Source organism: Micropterus dolomieu, unplaced genomic scaffold (assembly GCF_021292245.1).
Source record: "Micropterus dolomieu isolate WLL.071019.BEF.003 ecotype Adirondacks unplaced genomic scaffold, ASM2129224v1 contig_13358, whole genome shotgun sequence".
NCBI classification, from domain to species: Eukaryota; Metazoa; Chordata; class Actinopteri; order Centrarchiformes; family Centrarchidae; genus Micropterus; species Micropterus dolomieu.
In genome coordinates this window covers 11,161-29,868 of record NW_025742344.1, presented here as the reverse complement: position 1 = coordinate 29,868, position 18,708 = coordinate 11,161, and the positions used below count along the sequence as shown (strand labels likewise).

At 41.3% G+C, this 18,708-nt stretch overlaps 1 protein-coding gene and 1 long non-coding RNA gene across 2 annotated transcripts; both read left to right on the top strand.

The window, feature by feature from the left end:
- Nucleotides 1-11,091: 11,091 nt before the first annotated feature.
- LOC123966407 (beta-1,4 N-acetylgalactosaminyltransferase 2-like) lies at nt 11,092-17,223 on the top strand. Its single transcript, XM_046042571.1, has 3 exons — nt 11,092-11,193; nt 15,018-15,246; nt 15,362-17,223. Exons 2-3 carry the CDS (start codon nt 15,081-15,083, stop codon nt 15,556-15,558), a joined length of 363 nt encoding a protein of 120 aa, XP_045898527.1. The 5' UTR covers nt 11,092-11,193; nt 15,018-15,080; the 3' UTR covers nt 15,559-17,223.
- LOC123966408 lies at nt 11,105-12,519 on the top strand. Its single transcript, XR_006823975.1, has 3 exons — nt 11,105-11,698; nt 12,088-12,233; nt 12,363-12,519. It is a non-coding gene; the product is annotated as an uncharacterized LOC123966408 (long non-coding RNA).
- Nucleotides 17,224-18,708: the final 1,485 nt, after the last annotated feature.

Here is an 18,708-nt window from a genome sequence, read left to right as displayed (position 1 = left end):
GTAATTGCTGCAAATGGAGGATTCTTTGACGAAAGCAAAGTTTGATGTAAAAAAGATCTTATTTCAAATACAAATCATTATTTCTAACCTTGTCAATGTCTTGACTCCATTTTCTATTCATTTCACAACGTATGGTGGTGAATAAGTGTGACTTTTCAGGAAAACACAAAATTGTTTGGGTGACCCCAAACTTTTGAACGGTAGTGTACATGTATTCAGGGCGGGACTCTTGTAATGTAAAATTTCGTACAGATCATGTTCAGTCAAGTTACAGTTACCCGGATGTGAGCATGTACACTGAAGTTATTACAACTTCCTGTTTCATGGCGAATCATCAATTTTTCGATGACACGCCACGGGCAAGATGGTCGACTGGTAATAACTGTTTATACAACTTTTAATCGTCAGTGGGTATTGACTGCACAGCGAAAACGTGAAGTCGATTGGATTAATTCCCTAGGAGGAGTTTGTTAAAGTACAAAGTGTGTAAAACTGTCAGGGTTGTGAGGGGTTGAGCAGGTTGGTGGACCCAAATGCAGGACTCAGAGCAGGTCAGGTAACGTTCAAAAGGTTTATTGTGGCAACACAAAGCGAGCACACTTACAAACTGAGTGGCTGAGTCCAAGTAATCCAAAAGAAATAAACAATCCAAGCGAAACCGGTGATCCAAAAGAACTCAAAAGGCATACTCCAAATAACCAGGGAACTGGCAGGACACAACACGAGACAGAGCCATAAAAGCTACAATGACCGGACGAAGACTGAAGAGAAACACCAAACATATATACACCAGGGACTAACGAGCAGGGCGGGAGTAACACAGGTGACACAACACAGACATGAGACTAACGAGACACAGGCAGAAACATCAAACAAACTAATTCAGACACAAGCAGACAGATCACAACAAAACTAAAACCAACAGGGAAAACAGACTGATGATGGGATAGACAGAATAACAGAACTCATAGCCGACATGGGTAAAACACAGAAGTACGCAGACCCGGAGAAAACACTAAGACTTGAACTGAGACACAGAACGAGGAGCTATGACACAGAACTAAACCTAAGATACAAGACAGATACTAAGTTAAACTTAAAGATGCGGAAGAACAAAATAATAAACAAGGCTACACGGAGAATAAAGCAGAATGATCAAAATCATAATGAACTAAACAGATCATAACCACACAACCAGACACGCAGACAGTACCAGACCAACCAGCACAAACACAGAGTAAACTAGACATAAGACATGACTGAAACCCAAAACACAGACTATCTATGTAACAGATACTGGAGACAGGGCAATAGACAGGACAGAACCCAAAACCCAACATACTATAAGACAGACACTAAAAAGACTACAAATAAGATCGACTGGGAACCAAAACAGAGCAGGCACGCCCACAGTGTGACAAAAACCTCAAAAATGACCATTAAATCCAAAATGACCAACTTCCTGTTGGGTGTCTGGCATTGCTCCAAGAGGCTTTTTTGTACATCTGGACATCATACACGTGCCACAGAAATTTTGTACATGCAGGTGAAACTTTGTCTGGGGGCTGCTCTGTAGGGGGCGCTAGTGAGCTACTTTGCCTTTTATTATGTCCTAAGTTTGGTGAGTTTTCGAGCACGTTTTTTGTTGGCACTTGCTTGATGTTTGGCTGTGTTGGCAAAGGTGTTGACGTTGCTAGTTTTTGATCATAATGTTATCATGACAAATACATGTGGACAGCTGTCCTTAATTGACAGTGGTGAAATACACCCTGAAATTGTAGAGGTGCTACATCACACCAGATCTTACATAATGTTACTTTAAGAAAGGTAACTTTTAATGTTCCTTTTTAAAACTGTACTTTTGCTCTTTAGTAGTAGTTTTAGTATTTTGTGGGCCAGCAATCTACGTGTAACTCATGGCTCATTTCAGTGAGCTTGTGCCATATATTCATGAGCTGGGCAGATGCAAACATTTGAAAAGCAAATACGTTTGTATCTCAAATTCAGTAACTGCACACTATACCACAGGTGGCCGTGTTAGAAAACAGCCACATCACCCTTTCACAAGCTTGCAGAAATACTTTCACTTTCCATGTAATATTTAAAGTTAATTTGGTCTATGCAGAACAACTGTACACTGTATAACTATCTACTGTCATTTGTCATGTCACGCTGTCAAGGAGGTTGAGATGGCGCCAGTGTGTGTGGCTGTTTCTGTCAATGCTGTGTGTGTTTGTGCTGTTTGTGTCACTTAGTGTTCAAAACATCGATTCAATATTGGTGTACAATCGCAAAACACTACTGGATCTCTGATTCTCTGCCTATCCTCTCAATATTAACCTTTTCTTATTAATATACTCTTCATTAGTCTGTTCACATATGTAGGGTTTAGGTCAGAGTTGTGAGATTGTTTTGGTGTTCCCCCCCTCTTGTTGTTCCTCTCCTCTCCTTGAATGTTTATTCAAGGCTGGGAGAGGATCTCTGTTCCCCAAAACATAGAAACTTAGACTGTGTAAATGATAATGCATCCTTTTGCTCGGGGCCAGACGCCTGACGCTGCCTTAGGCGGCAGGTCTCTGGAACAGCTGTATATGTGTTATAGTACTTCTCTGTTCATTCTCTTTTATTAATAAATTCGTCAAAGACGATTCAATTTCCATGACAAAGAACAGTGTGCTCATGTCTGATCTTCAGTGCATCTCACACATTCACCTTTCTATTTGCCACCTAACCGTTTATGATATGGTGGAGGGTAGTAGTCTCTGTGGGGAGTGAGTGGGAGTTTCCTGTAGCACTCCTATAATTTTCTAGAATTCTCTGCATCCAACTCCCGCCAGCCTTTACCACCTTCTTGGTATCGGTTGGGCTTCATTGTATTATCAAATGCTTCAGCATTGTCGTACATCTCATCCAATGACTTGCAGGGATGGGATACCCATTCTACATCACTATAGTTAGCTAGCAAGCCAGCTATAAATCTGGGGAAGAATTCACTAGGTTTTTTGTTACAGTGTTTCTCATACGTACATTTATTTGTGGCGGCCCGCCACAATATCAACGCTGACTGCCACATTTTTTTTTTTACTAGGCCTATTTAAAATCGTATTTGATTGCAGAGTGCTGTAGCGCATTCGCGCAGCACATCCTGAAGTTCCCCCGAGTATCATCAGCTTTACTGTTAAGCTGATGATACATGGGGCAACTTTTTGAGCAATGTTGCTGGGCAATGTTGCTAGTGGCAAGTCTGACTATGTTTTGAACGGATAGCGGCAGTGGGTGGCGGGTAGCGGAGTGGTGGGGGAAGGGGTTTATGGTAGTAATCTTTAATCATTACCATTGACGGCAACGTTGCCCTGCACGATTGCTCTAAAAGTTGCTCTGTGTATCATCAGCTTTAGGCATTCCAAATGATGAGCTTACCTTTTTTGTGTAGTTGTGGTGACTATCGAGACTAACTATTGATGTATTAATTACCATGAATTAAATTTGTCTTGAACTCCACCATATTGCACCAATGACACTGATTATAAGCATATAAATAACCTCAAAATAGACAAAAACTTTATCAAAATTTTAAAAATGCCATCAAAATTGGTCCACCAGGAGTTGAAATTTGACCATCTCCAGTTTAAATGGTATAAATAAACTGCATGTGTCTTTTCAAATGTTAAGGGACTGCTGGCATTCTTAATGTCCCTCAAACTGTCTGTTTTGATGCCTCCCACGCTGTTTGTGAAAAATTTCTTCATTTTTTTATTTATAAGGTCACTACCAGTAGGGCTCAAATCTCACTTTCTGCTTATGACCCCTCAGTCCCTGTCTGCTCTGCTGTCACCTGACTTTGTCTGTGTTACAGAAGATTGTTGGTCATTTGAAGCCGTTGGGTTCTCCAAATGATACTATCCCTCCTCAACTTTTTAAGGAGGTTTTCCCCACTATAGGGCCATCTATTCTTGCAGTTTTAAATAGTAGTCTTTCATTGATAATTTCAGGCATATCCCCAAACTAACCTTTCTGTAAAAAATCCTTCAATCCCTAATTTACTTCATTAACCTCAGCTCCATGGTCCCTCATTTCTTTAACAGCCAGACTCCTGAAAACTGAAATATAAAGTTAATTATCAGGATGTACAGTATGTATAGAGGACAGAGCTGTACACCAGTTTAGTCTAAGCTTGTACCAGATGTTGTCAACCCTTGACAAGTAACGTTAAGTAAGTAATGACATACAGCAGAGCTAATAAACATTGCTTCGTTACTAATTTCACTGACGTTACATAACAGCCAAACAACGTGCTGTAGTGGGGAGATGTTAGCTAGCGCTAACCGGCTTCACTTTTCCAGCTGTTGGGGAAACTACAGACTTTTATTAACAGACACACTGTGACCTACACTGCACATTTACTACGAGAAAAAAACTTACGGCTAGTATTTTTCTCCGCTAACTTTCACCATCATATTCTGCTGCTCGCTCTCTCTCATTCGCTCGGCCTCACACACAGGATACGCAGGGAGCAAGCCGAGTGTTGAGCTTCACCATGCTCGCAGTGTGTGAGTTAAAATCATTACTTGAATGTGTTCAATGATATTAAAGATTGTGTGACATTTTAGTGGGTTGGTTATTCCTTCTGCAGCGGTGGTGTGCCGAATACAGGGGAACACCAGTCTCTCCGTTAAGTGTCTTGACAACATAAAGGCCTTGATGGCTCTTAACTTTTTAAGTCTTAATGAAAGTAAAGATAAGACATAACTTTATTAATCCCCCGTAGGGGAAATTTCAGTCGACATAGCAGCACAAAGAAATATAAAAGAATAGATGCAATATTGTAGAAGTATTAACACACTATTTACACTATACAATCAATAATAAATACTTACAACCATCTAAAATAATAAATAATAATACATTTTATTCCTATAGCGCTTTTGAGGACACTCAAAGACACTTTACAGTAAAAGAAGTTACTATGTACATTTAAAACAGATTAAAAACATAAATAGTATAAAAGCAAATATATGAACAGTAGATAAAAACATAGTAAAACCAGATAAATGTCATAATCAGGAAAATATGTCAGTTTGGTGCTGTGGTGTGGATCCTGATGGCTGATGACACATGTTACAAATAAACAGTTACCATACACAAATGAGCCTCCAAAGTGCTTTGAGGCTCGGGGCTGGATGATTCTGTGGCTGAAGGAGCTCATAAGCTGCCTCAGCTCAGCGTAGTGAGGATGAGAGGGATTTTCCATGATGGTTTTCAGCTTCTCTCTCTGTCACTGCCTCCACACTGTCTAGTTCCATCCACACCACCGAGCTGGCCTTCCACACCAACTTGCTCAGTTTGTTGATGCCATCCGTAGCAGCCTGGTGCACACATTGAAGGACGTGAGCCTTCTCCGGAAGAACAGGGCTGATCCTATGTTATTGCCCAAATATTTCTTTATGTTGTAAAGATTATGTTCATAGGTGCTTATAATCATGTTGTATTGCAGTGTTTCTTACAGAACGACAGACACTTTGCAGGCGGTGTGCAGGGTTTATTTTCTATTTCTAGTAGCTCATTTATTATTTCACCATTTTCGTTCTACTTCATTCTCCTACCTGGTCTGTGCTTGCAAAACGCTAAAATGGGTCACCAAATATACCTGGGTGGTCCGCCCAAGTAAAGTCTACGTGTGGGAAATACTGGTATCGGGTGTATGTTCTATTGCAGAAGGCATACACAGCACCCCCTCATTTCAAAGCAAGTGGATGGGTTGACTCCTTGTCCAGATCAAGATGACAGTAGATACAGGCAACAGCAGTTACCAATCCTGTGTCCTCTTGAGCCTCCTGCACCACAATGTGTCTGCTTGTTTGTTTCTTATTTATTTTTTTTCTATGCATGCAAATTTGTGAACAAGCCAGTTTTTTTAAGTAAACCCCCACACAGCAGCAAAAGTGGTATGTTTCATGTTGGCAGACTCGAGAGGGGACAGAGAACGCAGCAGGTGAGGTAAAAGTTAACAGTCTTTATTAAGAAACGTGCTGAAGAAGTGGTGGCTGGTGGACCTGACTGGAGCAGAAGGCAGGCAGGCTTGAGATGGAGTGGTCTGGTTGAAATTTGCTGAGGTTGTTGGTGAGGGACGTAGAGGAAACAGGATGGAGTCCTGAGATATGAAAAACAAACCAAGCTGAGGGAAACTGGGTTCTATTTTGTATAGGCTTCGCCCTCTAAGGCTATCACTATTTGGTTTACCCCTCCGCACTCCTGGCACTGAGAAAAGTTGTCTACGCCCACCCACAGTGTGGGCCTCTCACGTCCGCACCTTGTATATATACACAACGGTGAGACCTGGCCTTTGGCTTCCATTTTTCTTCAGCACTGCGCTGTCTAAAGAGCAGAATATTTCCTTTTGGAAAAGAAAAACGATGTCTTCTAGCAAGTTGGCCCGAGCGGGATGGGACGTCGCTACATCAGTACGGGTGTGCGGTGTCCGTGACACGGGCTTCGTCCTGCCGGGGCACCTCCATCCCCCATACTGGGTGCGCCTCGGACCGTAGCATGCTCACCCCCGGCTCACGCTGCTCGTTCTGCAACTCTCTCTCTCCCGAAGAGAAGCAGCGCGTGGCGGTCTACCCACTCTCTTGACGATGCCCTCGACCTGTTGCTATCGGATAAGCAGGAATCCCCCAGCAGCTCCCCGCTTCCCCCGTTCCAACCTCCGGTGACGCCGGCGTCAGCGTTGCTATGTTGCCGCGGCGAGGCAAGCGATCGTTAAGCTACAAGGATGCTACCGTCAGGCTAACATTGGGCTAAAGGTAGCTATCCGTAAGCTAACGTGCAGCTGACATGCAGTCTGTCCCTAGATCAGCCGACCTGGGAGACCCCATGTGTCCATGTTGCACCACATTAGCTGTGCCTAATGACATCTAGCAACCGGTCTTATTGCTGTTGGCCGATCTCGTCGGTCAGAGCGGACCACTGGTAAGCTATGGGTCGAAAAAGAAGCTGTGTGAAATGTTGTTGCTCCTTTTGTGGAAGTTCTGTCGAACCAGCCACACCAAGCACACATTTCCCGCACTGTGTGAGCCAGCTGCTAACTATCAATATTTGTTTAGTCGCAGTTATTAGCTTAGCCTCTGGCATTTTACGAAGCATAAATTAGCCTAGTGGCTAGCGGACTTTTCCTCTCCTCATAGCTTAACAAATTAAATGTATTAGGCTATACTGTTTTCTACTGCAGCTGGTCGTAGTGAGAGCAACAAGCTGGAGGACTGCCAAGTCGTTTTCAGGTGGCAGAAGCGTAGCTCTGCTGCTGGGTGCATGACTTAAACACGCAAGTGAGAGCCCTCCCGGAACCCATAGAGATTGCATTGCAGCGGCCACAGCTCGAAAAAAACTGCCTTTACATGAAAGTCGATGTGAGAGATCTGGGCAATTTACAACCAGACTGAAATCGCACCAAAAGAGGCCGGACTCCACGGAACACGAGTTGACGCTGATTGGACAGCGATATTCAGAGACAAACTGTCTGTCAAAAACAGTCACAGCCAAGTAACACTGTGGTAGAAAGTGTGAGAAAAATATCCCCTGCCTTTCCCGGCTTGGTGGTGCGTCGTCCGGTTACCCTAATGAACAAGCTGCTCCTGCAATCAGAGGTCCCTTCACACACCCCTCCCCACAGAAACTGTATGAGGCCACGACAGTGGACATTTCACTTTGTGTGAACATATACACACCTGGTACAGATATTTTTCTGAAGAAGAAATCTGCCAGGCAGTGTGTGATGCTGACATGATGCCAGAGATGGGGACTCGAGTGCGACTTAAGTCGCGCACAGAGTGACTTCAGACTCAACTTGAGACTCATCCTCAAAAGACTTCAGACTTGACTCGGACTCGAGGTGCGGGACTCGTGAAAAATGTTTATTTTTAGGAAACGTCTGATGAGCTTGCCATTATTCCCCTTCCTCCGTTACCTATAACCTGCCTACGTAACGCGTAACATCTGCTGCGCGCGGCTGCACCTGAGAGAGGACAGCAAACACCGGCAGCGGCTGTGCCATTCATCATAAACTTTGGCTTTAAAACTTCATACAACAAGACCCAAACAAAGAAGCGCTGAACACAAACATATGGTGAGTAAACATGTTTAGCTCACCATTGACCATCTAACGTTAGCTTGCTTCTTGCTTCAGCTACGACTTACTAGAGGTTAACTCCGACTGTCGTTCGTTATGTCGTTCATATTCCTGCGGTTCTCCTTCCAGGGTGTCCAGTACCGATACAACCGCCTGACGTTTGGTTACTCCCTGGCTCCGCGCACTTTCTTCAAGTGTGTCGACGCGGCTCTGGAGCCACTGCAGCGGTTGGGCATTAGGGTCCTGTTTTATCCGGACAATATGCTGCTACAAGGCGGTGGTGCAGACGGCCAAACTTGTCGCACACCTCTCTCACCTGGGTTTTCACGGTGAACTGGAAGAAGAGTGCTCCTCTCCCCTCCCAGAGGCTCACCTACCTGGGTATGGTACTTGACTCCTCTCTCTGGTAAAGCCGCTCCGACGGGTTGTCCCATGGGCAGTGGTGACAGCTCTGTCGATCATGAGGCTTCTGGGCCTCATGTCAGCTGCTCAAGTGGTGGTCCCCCTGGGCCTCCTGCACATGAGGAGGTTGCAGCGGTGAGACAGAGACGGCGCCTGATTGCTGTTCCTCTGTCTGTGGGTTCAAATCTGGCCTACTGACAGGACCCCCTCTCTCTGTCGGTCAGGGTTCACCTGGGCAGGGTCACGTCCCATATCTCGGTCTTCACAGACACCTGCCTGATGGGAGCGGGACCTATCTCTCTCAAGTGGTAGGCGATCTGTGGCAGGGCCACATGCCTCTCCACATAAACGTGCCGGAGCTCCTCACGGTGTGGACGGCGATCTGAGCCGTGAGCCGTGGAAACTCCCCATTGGAGGGGGGGATGCCCTCTCTCAGGCTGGGGCGCTATCAGGAGTTTTTCACTTCTCGGCCGGACCCACCGGGGCTGGCGAGGCGGCGCCTGGAGGGTCTAGGTCTCTCTCGTGAGGTGGTTTGCACCATCCAGGGCTCGAGAGCCGCCTCTACTCGGTCTACTTACTCCTTTAAGTGGTCGGCGTTCCAACGTTGGTGTCTGAACGCTGGTGATACGGCCTGTTGTTCCACAGTGGGATTTGGTGCTGGTCTTACACACGCTTCAGTACAGCTGCCCTCTACGTTGAAGACCTCACTCGATCTTGGTTCTCCGTGCTGAAGAAAATTTTGGGTGCCGAAGGCCAGGTCTCACCGTTGTGTATATATACAAGGTGCGGACGTTGGAGAGGCCCACGCTGTGGGTGGGCGTACACAACTTTTCTCAGTGCTGCACAGGCACGCGGAGGGGTAAACCCAATAGCGATCGCCTTAGAGGGCGAAGCCTATACTCACAGAATCTGGAGTTACAGTACGTAACTACCGTTATCGATTTAGAGATCGATTCCAGACAAATCCTAGATCAGTAACTATGGCAACTTATGATGTGAATCTAACTGCTCAGGAGGACTTTTACTTGAACAAACTCTGACTCCTCATATCCTGGGAGCCTAAGCAGCTGTCTGACAAACCATTTTACCATTCATGCATGCACTTTTTTGAGGCACACCACATCATGTGTCTGTTTAGGCATTTGAATAAACAAACAATGCTGACATTTTTCTTGGAGAAGACAATCTGGTCTGTTTATTAACACTGTGACTCTGTGGACATTAAGGCAGCTGTCAGGTTGGCAACATTTGCACTGAAACATTTAGCGTGGGCTGCATTACTGCAGTAATCAGTTTAAGTCAAACTAATCTGTATGAAAGTGTAAGTGATCAATGAACAATAATAATTTTGCAGACGTCCCAAAGCTCTTATTTAATAATTTTTCATGTTGTGATTTGTCGCACTGATGGAACATTCCTATCATAGTTATTGGAGAAGATGAGGATCAATGTGGTGCAGCTAAAAAAACTTTAAGATTCAAAAACTGTTTTTGAATTTTAGCTGCATATAGTCTTAATGTGTTTTGACAGCATTAAATTAAATGTGAAATGTGTAAGATTTTTAAATGTATAACACATCTAAAACCTTATAGTGAGTATGAACCCGGACAGATTTTGCAACTGCAAATCACCAAAATAATTGTTGATTTGTCGGACTGTGACTTTACAACAACTGGTCAATGAGTAAACTGTGTCTTCTGTTTGATCCATAATTTCATCTTGGATAACTTTGATGGGTTTTTGTCTGCACACATGCACTGTGCTGATACTAATAAAGTCTCATTGCAGAGCAGCATGTTTTCCCTCTGTAGCTCTCACCTGTACAAACACCTGCTTTTTCACAATTATACTGTGTCCTGCTCAGAGCCACAGAATCAGTTCTACTGGCACAATACTTCTATTATTTAGTGATTGATTTGTGATTGTTAACATTTGTTGAATAAACCAGAATATGATCATGGTGTCTTAAGATTCATTAGATGTTTCAAGGGGAAATTGAAATGATGGAACTCATCTCAAAGCAGACGCTCAGTTTTAAGCTTCCTATTTATTTCTTTTCTGATATCCTTTAACTCCGGCCTACTCCATACAATTTATTTGCAAGTCACATGACTTGACACCGATCGATCACTGCGTTCCATCATATAAATACAACAGCCCATTTAATAAACATTTAATCAGCTGATTTTATTGTGTTATCTGTCTACACTCCAGTATGAAACTGCAGTGTTGTATCAGACTAGTTCAATCAGCTGCAGCGTCCAATCAATAACAGATATACAATAAGTGGGCATGTCATTCTGTAAAAGACTTTTGCTCCTCGGAGCAAAAATAAGAGCTTTGGGACGTCTGCAAGATGGCGGATCAGATCATCATCCACTTCAAGCGAGGATTGAGGAAACGACAATAAAGAGACTTGAGATGCACCTTCGGGGTTGATTGAACTTGTTCTGATCAGCTGTTCTGGAACCGAAAACTCTGAGATCAATCAACTCAGAGCTCATGGTAAGGCTCAGAGTTCGAACGTATTTTTTTGTTCTGAGCCGAGGAGGAGAGCACAGTCTCCACAATCCCGGGATAGCAGGGAGGGGGGGGAGGCGAACTGCAGCCTGTGATTCAGCGGAACAGGGTGTCCATCCATCTGTGCATCGAGCAGGAATTTAGGAGTGAGTAAATAGGCCTATTGATTTTACATCTGAATCATCATAATGGTTGAGATTGAAATGTCAACCCTAAATAAATGTTGAATCACTATTACTATACCGATGAAAAATGACAATATATGAGCATCACATTGGAATAATATTGATTTATAGATGTCCTACTTGATTAAGCATTGATTTGTAGTTGACTGGGTAATAATTATGTTGAAAAATCATCTATTTATAGTTGACCAGAAATTACGTGATATTAAAAAAACATTGATTTATAGTTGACCTGGAAATATGATTGAAAAGTCATTGAATTAGTTGACCGGGAAATATGATTGAAAAGTCATCTATTTATAGTTGACTGGGAAATGATGTGATGTTGAAAAGCCATGGATTTAATGTTGACCGGGAAACATGATTAAAAATTCATTGAATTATTGTTGACCGGGAAATATGACGGGGAGACCATCGCTTGGTGGATCAACGTTCTTGAACCCCACGTCTTACAAGTCCACATCAGGTAAGCGCATATTTATTTATCTAATTTTTAATTGTATCAAATTTGTAGACATTTATTCTTTATTGACATTGTCTAACATTATATGCAGTCATAGACTATATACAAGTGTTTCAATACCATTTTGACAAATAGCACAATATCAAAGCTCCATCAAAATAGGATAAGTTACTTTGCTAGCATAAATGCTAACTTTATCACCAGAAGATAATTTCTTGTACAGGACTGTAAATCATGATAATAAATGTATTTTATCTTTGCTCAGATTTCGAGTGCTTTATATATATTTATGTGCACACCTTCCTCATGGTCATAACTGATCCAAGATAATGCCCCTGTCATTTAAATTTAAATAAGCCAGCTAACGTGATACATCTGTCATTCTTCTACAGTTTTCAGCCTCCATATTCAATCTATGACTGCATTTAAAGTTAGACAATTTAAATAAAGTTCAACTATAAACGTCAATGGATTCCACCACAGCCAGGCAGTCTACATCTACAATGAACTAGCGAATTGGTAACATTAGTGAATTGAAGTAAGTTAACTGTTAGGCTTTGTAGAAAATATCTATAAATATCTATACGTGATATTGAAATAATATAGCACCAATTCAGCCCGACTAAGTTTTAACTTTATGTTTTTGTTTGTATGTTTTCTGTTATAGATGCCCTGACTGAACAAATGGGGACAGAAGTCTTTGACTTTGCCCAGGCAGCACAAAAATGGCCTCCTATGCTCCAGACTGGATGAGTGGACAGAGCAGAGCAGGAGTAGTGAATTTGTTTTTTATTACATAAATAAACTTGTATTTTTTAAACTGATTATGTTCGTTCGTTTATATTTACTTATACATTTATACATTTTTAATATATTATAGTCTCTTTTCTGTGGTTTAATATTGGTTGAAATAGCATTGAAGTAAAGTTGAATTTTAGTGAGGCTGTCTTTTCAACGTTGTCTCAATAGTAATATTGGTTGAAATAACATTGAAGTCACGTTGATTGTTAAATAATAATTTTAATTTTTAAAATACTTTCTTAACGCTGCTTTACACAAAGTTTACAATTCAACAACACCATAGCCGGAGATCCACATTATATATGGTCATTGCAAATACCTGGATCAGACTCAGAGAACTACAGGACCACATAGCGGCAGGTAACACAATGTTCCAAAACATCACCAGAGTTAGTCTCTCTTCATTGGGTGAAGCCGCTGTATAGAGTCTCATTCAACATACAGTAAAGTTAATTTGTGTAAAACAAGTGAGGAATACACATCCATATTTTACACATTCGGGCACCTGTATTTGTGGGTTTTAATTGTACTACATGCATGACAAAACTTTATCGCAAACTGCTATGCCTTCACACAGAAAACGCAAAAGCTAAAGCGTTATTTTATTTTTACTTGTAGTTACTGCTTTGTGTCCATTTGGGTGTACTGTATTGTTACAAAAATACAAGTTTGAAGAGTTTGAAGAGTTTTGCAAGAATTGTTGTCTTTTGCAAGATATGTATAATGTTTTATTTTCCTCTTTTGTCAGCAGAAAAGTTGAAAAGTACAAGAAAATAAAAAACATTAAAAGTTTCAAACGCACATCTCTTAGTCATTTTAAACTCTTTCAAGGTAGCGTCCATTGCTAAACAGGCCCAAACATATTAGCACAACTGCAATTGAAAAAAATCTGAAAAGGTTTGACATTTTCCATGTAAAGGCACATCAACAAACAATATATCCATCCATCCATTCATCCATCCATTCATCGTCAACCGCTTATCCTGCGTACAGGGTCGCAGGGTGCTGGAGCCAATCCCAGCTGACATCGGGCGAAAGACGGGGTACATCCCGGACAGGTCGCCAGTCTATTGCAGACAAACAATATATATACGTTGATTTTTAGTTAGCTATGATTTCAATGTTTTAATATTAAAAAGGGTGCAAAATGATGATGAATTAACATGAAATTAGCGTTGAGAGCAAAATGTTTATTCAACATAGTTTCAACATTGTTTCAATAGTAAAATTGGTTGAATACCATTGAAGTCACATTGATTATTAGTTAGACTATCATTTCAACGTTGTTTCAATAGTAATATTGGTTGAAATAACATTGAAGTCACGTTGATTTTTAGTTAGCTATCATTTCAACGTTGTTTCGGTATTAAAGAAGGGTGCAAAAGGATGATGCATCAACACCAGAGTCTGATGTTGATTCAATGAAATTAGCGTTGAGAGCAGAATGTTGATTCAACATAGTTTCAGTAATGTTTGCTATTTGGGTGGTGCCTTAAACATCTTGTTGGGTACATAAGCTCATTTAACCAGGTAACTGTTGCAAACATGGCAAAACGTTTTGCTTACCACAGGAGTATTTGACCAGGATGTTGATTGGTAACAAGTTTGTCATTCCACCAGGTGCCCATATTGAAGCCACACCCAAAACACACGCACACACAAAGCAGTGTCCATAAAAGTCTCTAACAAGGGTATTATACAGAATTAATCTGTTTGGGGGAGGTCGGTGGGGGGTTCGGCCAGAGGGCTCAGAGGACAGGAGGACAGGAGGAGACAGTGTTGATCAGTGACACATGGAAAGTGGGGTGAATCTTCATAGATGCTGGTAACTTAAAGGCCCTTGCACTTCTCACCAGTAAACTGTAGCAAAGCAGGCAAAACATTTTGAAATTAAACTTGCCCAGGAGTATTTGACTAGGGTGTTAATAAGTTGATTGATAACAGCCGCTCTGCCAGTTGCCAGAGTGAAGCCACGCTCACAAACAAAGACATGCATAACAAAGATCAAATTACTCTTTTGAACATTACATATTTCTTTATATTTTATATTTTGAAACCAACTGAAATATAACATGTCAGTATAGTTGTGTAAGTATGTATTAATCAATATGACATACTATTTCAATGTGTTGCAGAAGAAGAATGTTAAATATTTGTATCCTAAAAAAAACAAGAACTTAACTTAGGCAGTGACCGGCAGAACTGGTACTTAACGCCACCTGCATTTAATCTTTGATTTGATTAATTTGTGCTTTTTTTTTCTGAAGACACGTTTCACAATCCTATCCTATGCACCATTTTTTACAACTATTTATTATAAATGCTGTGAGCTTTTCTTGAGGCAGATACACAATGGACCAGTTTATAGCAGGTCAAGTCAGTTTTATTTATATGGCCCCATGTCACAGATTTGCCTCAGGGGGCTTTACAATGAGCATGACCCAGCATACTTCAACCCCAACACCCTATATCTTCAGCTCCTTGACCCTAACCAGTTCTCTGGTCTCTTTGTTCTTAACAGCTTGGCGGGTCAGTACAAGGGAACCGGTTTTACTTCTCTCTTCAATATGAGGAAGGAGAGGAAATGGAGGGCGGCTGCCTGTACAGGAAGTCTAATGCAAAGTTCCACTCACTTCCTGGGTACCCACAATGCTCTCTGGCCAGTGGGGTGGTCAACTTCTTCCTGGCTCGTACAGATGCTGTACAGAGGGTGGGATTTGACCCCAAGCTCCAGAGGGTAGCGCACTCAGGTAGGTCTAGAGCCAGACAGAATTTAGATTCCAAGTGGCCTTAAGCCCATATTTTTCAGTTTTTGATGGCCATGATACAAAGATGTGTTTTTCTAATATCTGTCTCTGACTCTAGAGTTCTTTATGGATGGCCTGGGCTCCTTGCTGGTTGCCAGCTGTGACCATGTGTCCATTGGCCATCAGCCCAAAACAGCCAACGAAAAGGATGCAGCTCGCTACGCCAGCTTCAGAAATCCTTCACACGGTGACTCAGAGTTCAAACTGCAGCTTCACTTCTTCAAAAACAACCTCAAGTGTATCCGATATGGATAGAACACAACTGGAAGACATTGAAGTCACTGGTTGTACCTATTGACTTTATTCACATTATTTAATAACCCATAAAGAACATTATGAATTTGGAAGCTGCTGTAATAATAATAATAGTTTAATTTAGTATAATGACAAAGGTGCCACCACTGAAAAATTAAATGAGATATTAGATTTAAATAGCTTTAATCAAACACACTCAAATTTACTCAAAGGGAAATCCAACATTTACTTTTCAATTGATTGTTTTTAACCAACATTTAAGCCAGTAGATACAGACTTCGTTCTATCAAAATGATAAAAGGTAAAGAAACATCTAAAAATAGTAATCCTGTTCTTACTAAAGGTTTACATGTGTATGTTGATACAAACCTAAGAACTTATGCATAAAACCCTTTTTCAAAAAGATAAAGGTCATATTCTCATTTAGGCTGGGTCAATGTATATAGCCTAATACAAAACAAAACTTGTGAAAAGTTGAAATCTTCTTTAAAATGAAACACTAGTATTACAGTGCAAGGTATGCAAGTATAAAACATTTAAACGGCTCGATTTGCGAAAAGCTATTTCTCAAAGGACCTAACATTCTGTGCTAAGGAAGAAAAATGTCACTGTTTACAATGCCCCAGGAATCACTGCGGTCTGGAGATCCAGCACCTGTATGTTACAGTTTTCTGCTGAAACACAAACATTCTGAGTCTTTGGATTCTGATTTTTGAGGCACTACTTCATTACCACTTGTAGCCAATGCATTTACCAAGTGCACCAAACGCAGGCTCTCTGCTTTACACTCAATTTGTAATTTAATAACACATTTTTGAAAAACCTTAAACACACTTACTGCTTTACACTCTGAAATTCAATAACACACGTCTAGCAAAACTGTAATATTTATTTTGCTTCACTATTTTCTTAATTAGCATCCCACACTGACACATGTGAAAACACTTTTAGATAATAGAGTTTTTCTCAATTGCTAAGACTGGTAACTGGTATTTACTTGATCTCTATCAACTTCTTAGCACAGCAGATGTTAACATGTTTTTATTGGTTTCACACAGTGCTGTCCTTTTTTTTCTTCTGAAACACTAACAGTGATTCATGAAGCACTATTTCAGAAAACAAAACAAATTACTTTCTTAACGCTGCTTTACACAAAGTTTACAATTCAACAACACCATAGCCGGAGATCCACATTATATATGGTCATTGCAAATACCTGGATCACACTCAGAGAACTACAGGACCACATAGCGGCAGGTAACACAATGTTCCAAAACATCACCAGAGTTAGTCTCTCTTCATTGGGTGAAGCCGCTGTATAGAGTCTCGTTCAACATACAGTAAAGTTAATTTGTGTAAAACAAGTGAGGAATACACATCCGTATTTTACACATTCGGGCACCTGTATTTGTGGGTTTTAATTGTACTACATGCATGACAAAACTTTATCGCAAACTGCTATGCCTTCACACAGAAAACGCAAAAGCAAAAGCGTTATTTTATTTTTACTTGTAGTTACTGCTTTGTGTCCATTTGGGTGTACTGTATTGTTACAAAAATACAAGTTTGAAGAGTTTGAAGAGTTTTGCAAGAATTGTTGTCTTTTGCATAATATGTATAATGTTTTATTTTCCTCTTTTGTCAGCAGAAAATTTCGCCAGTCCATCGCAGACAAACAATATATACAAAAGAAAGACAATTACAGTGCAAATGGTTATTCTCGGTCTGTGAGTCTTTTCACTGCTGCCGTCAGCTCCAGCCATGGTATGGTAACAACTTTTGTGGGTGCAACACTTACCTTAACTATGAATAAGGAGCAATGCACTTTGTCTTCACTGACAACCAACATGTATGTGCACTGATAGTCACATCTGATCCTGACCTCCCTGGGGCCAACAAGCAAGATTCTGCTATGGGGCCCTCTTACCGGACTCATGTAAACAATTTGTCATTGTTGTACAGTCACACCTGACACTGTAGAGGTCTCACTACAATCGTCCCTCTCTATAATAAACCTGAAAGGAAACGTCTTCTAGACTTGCCTTTGGGTTTAAGAAAAATCCAGAGCTGGTTTGTCAAGATTGGGAGCCAATCTACTGGGTCATTTGGTGGAGCAGCAACTGTTCCATTAGGGTCTGAGCTGCTTGAATCTGATGCTGGCTCTACATCGCTGGCTGTGCTCACACTGGCTGAGGCTGCTTATACTTCACCTGGGTCTGTGTGACTTGCTAGACTTGCAGTACAGATGTAAGACATTTGTGCTGGGTCTGTGCTGGTGTTGGCTGAGGCTGGAAATGGATCAACTGTACTGGTGGGTGGAGTCTACTGACTGATGATCCAGCATGTACTCTACTGAAAAACTATAGCATAGGCCCTGTGTATTATAGATAACAATACTAGCTAGATATTATTGTTATCAGCTGCAGGTTTTCATTTCAGTTTTAATTTAGAACATTTTCAAATGTAAAATATGGTTGGGCTGAATACGCTTTGGTTATTATTTACTGATTTATGTGCATCTATTTTGCCCTGTTTGCCTTGCTAATCATATTTTAATAATCAATAATCAATGTCAATCCATTGCTTTCCATCTTGCATTAGTTAAAATGAGGAGTGCCATTACGTCCATACAGTGGGGGAAATAAGTATTTGACCCCTTGCTGATTTTGCAGGTTTGCCCACTTACAAAGAATGCAACAATCTACAATTTTAATCATATGTACATTCTAACAGTGAAAGACAGAATCCCAAAGAAAATTCCAGAAAATCACATCATATGAATTTATAAAAATTGATAACCATCTGATGAGGAAAAACAAGTATATGACCCCCTACCAAACAGCAAGTATTCTGGCTCCTACAAGCCAGTTAGTCTTTCTTTAAGACACAGCCCCAATCCCAACGAATTATCTACATCAAATACACCTGCCTCACCTCGTTACCTGTATAAAAGACACCTGTCAACACCCAAACAACCAGCATCCAACATCACCACCATGGGCAAGACCAAAGAGCTTTCTACGGACATCAGGGACAAGATTGTTGATCTGCACAAGGCTGGGATGGGCTACAAGAGAATCGGAAAGCAACTTGGAGAGAAAAGATCAACTGTCGGTGCAGTTATCAGGAAATGGAAGAAGCACCACACCA